This window comes from Fulmarus glacialis, unplaced genomic scaffold, assembly GCF_000690835.1.
Source record: "Fulmarus glacialis isolate BGI_N327 unplaced genomic scaffold, ASM69083v1 scaffold20833, whole genome shotgun sequence".
NCBI lineage: Eukaryota > Metazoa > Chordata > Aves > Procellariiformes > Procellariidae > Fulmarus > Fulmarus glacialis.
In genome coordinates, this window is record NW_009202561.1 from 1 (window position 1) to 1,101 (window position 1,101).

General features: G+C 61.6%; 1 protein-coding gene across 1 annotated transcript in view; it reads right to left on the reverse strand.

Moving 5' to 3' along the window:
• Positions 1-254: 254 nt before the first annotated feature.
• SNX33 (sorting nexin 33) overlaps positions 255-1,101 on the reverse strand; it is a gene marked incomplete at its 3' end in the record, with an annotated part of 1,484 nt that continues 637 nt past the window's right edge. The window contains 2 exon segments of the mRNA XM_009574337.1: positions 255-970; positions 972-1,101. The exon segment at positions 972-1,101 is cut by the window's right edge and continues 637 nt beyond it. Coding sequence (XP_009572632.1) covers positions 255-970; positions 972-1,101 — 846 coding nt within the window.

Sequence of the window (1,101 nt, forward strand, 5' to 3'; positions counted from 1 at the left end):
CGACACCTGCGCTGACCCCCCCGCCAGCGCTTTGGGCAGCAGTTATGGAGTCCATGGCATCACCTGATCCTGGACCCAACAGCCCCAGCAGCCTCTCCCGGGCTGGGGTGACCAGGGAGCTGTGCCAGCAGGGATCATGCTGGGAGCCATAGGCAATGGTCCCCATCCTCATCCCCATCCTCATCCCCATCACTGCACAGCACAGGATGTCCTCATTGCACCCCCAACCCGCTTCCCATGCCGCTCCCACCCACGTGGGGCCGTCACGCAGGAGAGGTCACCACCAGGGGAGAAGCCACCCTTACCTTTCTGGAGGTGGATGATGTCTGGGAAGTTGGAGAGGAGCCCTTGGTACAAAGAGAGAGTGTCCAGCATGAGGAACAGGTCGTTCTTGGGCTGCTCGGCGAACATCTCCCCCACGGTCTCGTATGTCTTGCCCGTGTGGGAGATGGCGTTGTTGAGCGCATCCGAGCTGTAGGGTGGGTCCATGTGGAAGGAGTGGCTGATGGCTTGGAAAGCATTGCCCAGCTTCTGGAACTCCTTCCGGAAGCCCCCCACGTGCTTGCGCACCAGCTCCGAGGCCACGTTGGTCAGCTGCAGGACGCTGTCGTCCATCTTCTTGCTGAAGGCCTTGAAGGCGTCCACACGGTCCTCCACGTCCTGCAGGTCCTGGTGCTCCGTGGGGATCTGGATGGTGAGGAGGAAGCTGGCGCCCACCATCTCATCCTTCTCCGCCCGGCGTTTGCCCAGCTTCCACTGCTTCTCGTCACGGCAGCAGAGGAAGTGCTGGAAGCCCTCGTACTGGGAGAGGACGGGGTGGCTGGTCATATGGTCCATCCAGAGGATCAGCCGCCGCTTGCGCTTCTCGATGAAGTCCTCCTCGAAGCGCCCGGTGGCCTGCTTCTCAGGCAGGTGGGGCACCGAGATGACCGTGAACTTGTGCAGGAGGCGGTTGTAGAGCCAGTCAAAGCTTGCCCCGCCGGTAGACGGGTGAGTTGATGTTGCTGGGGGTCAGCTTGTAGGAGATGTAGCTCTTGATGCCCTTGAACTTGGTTTGCTTGGTCGGGTCCTCCACGGAGCAGATGAAGGGGTGGGGGTTCG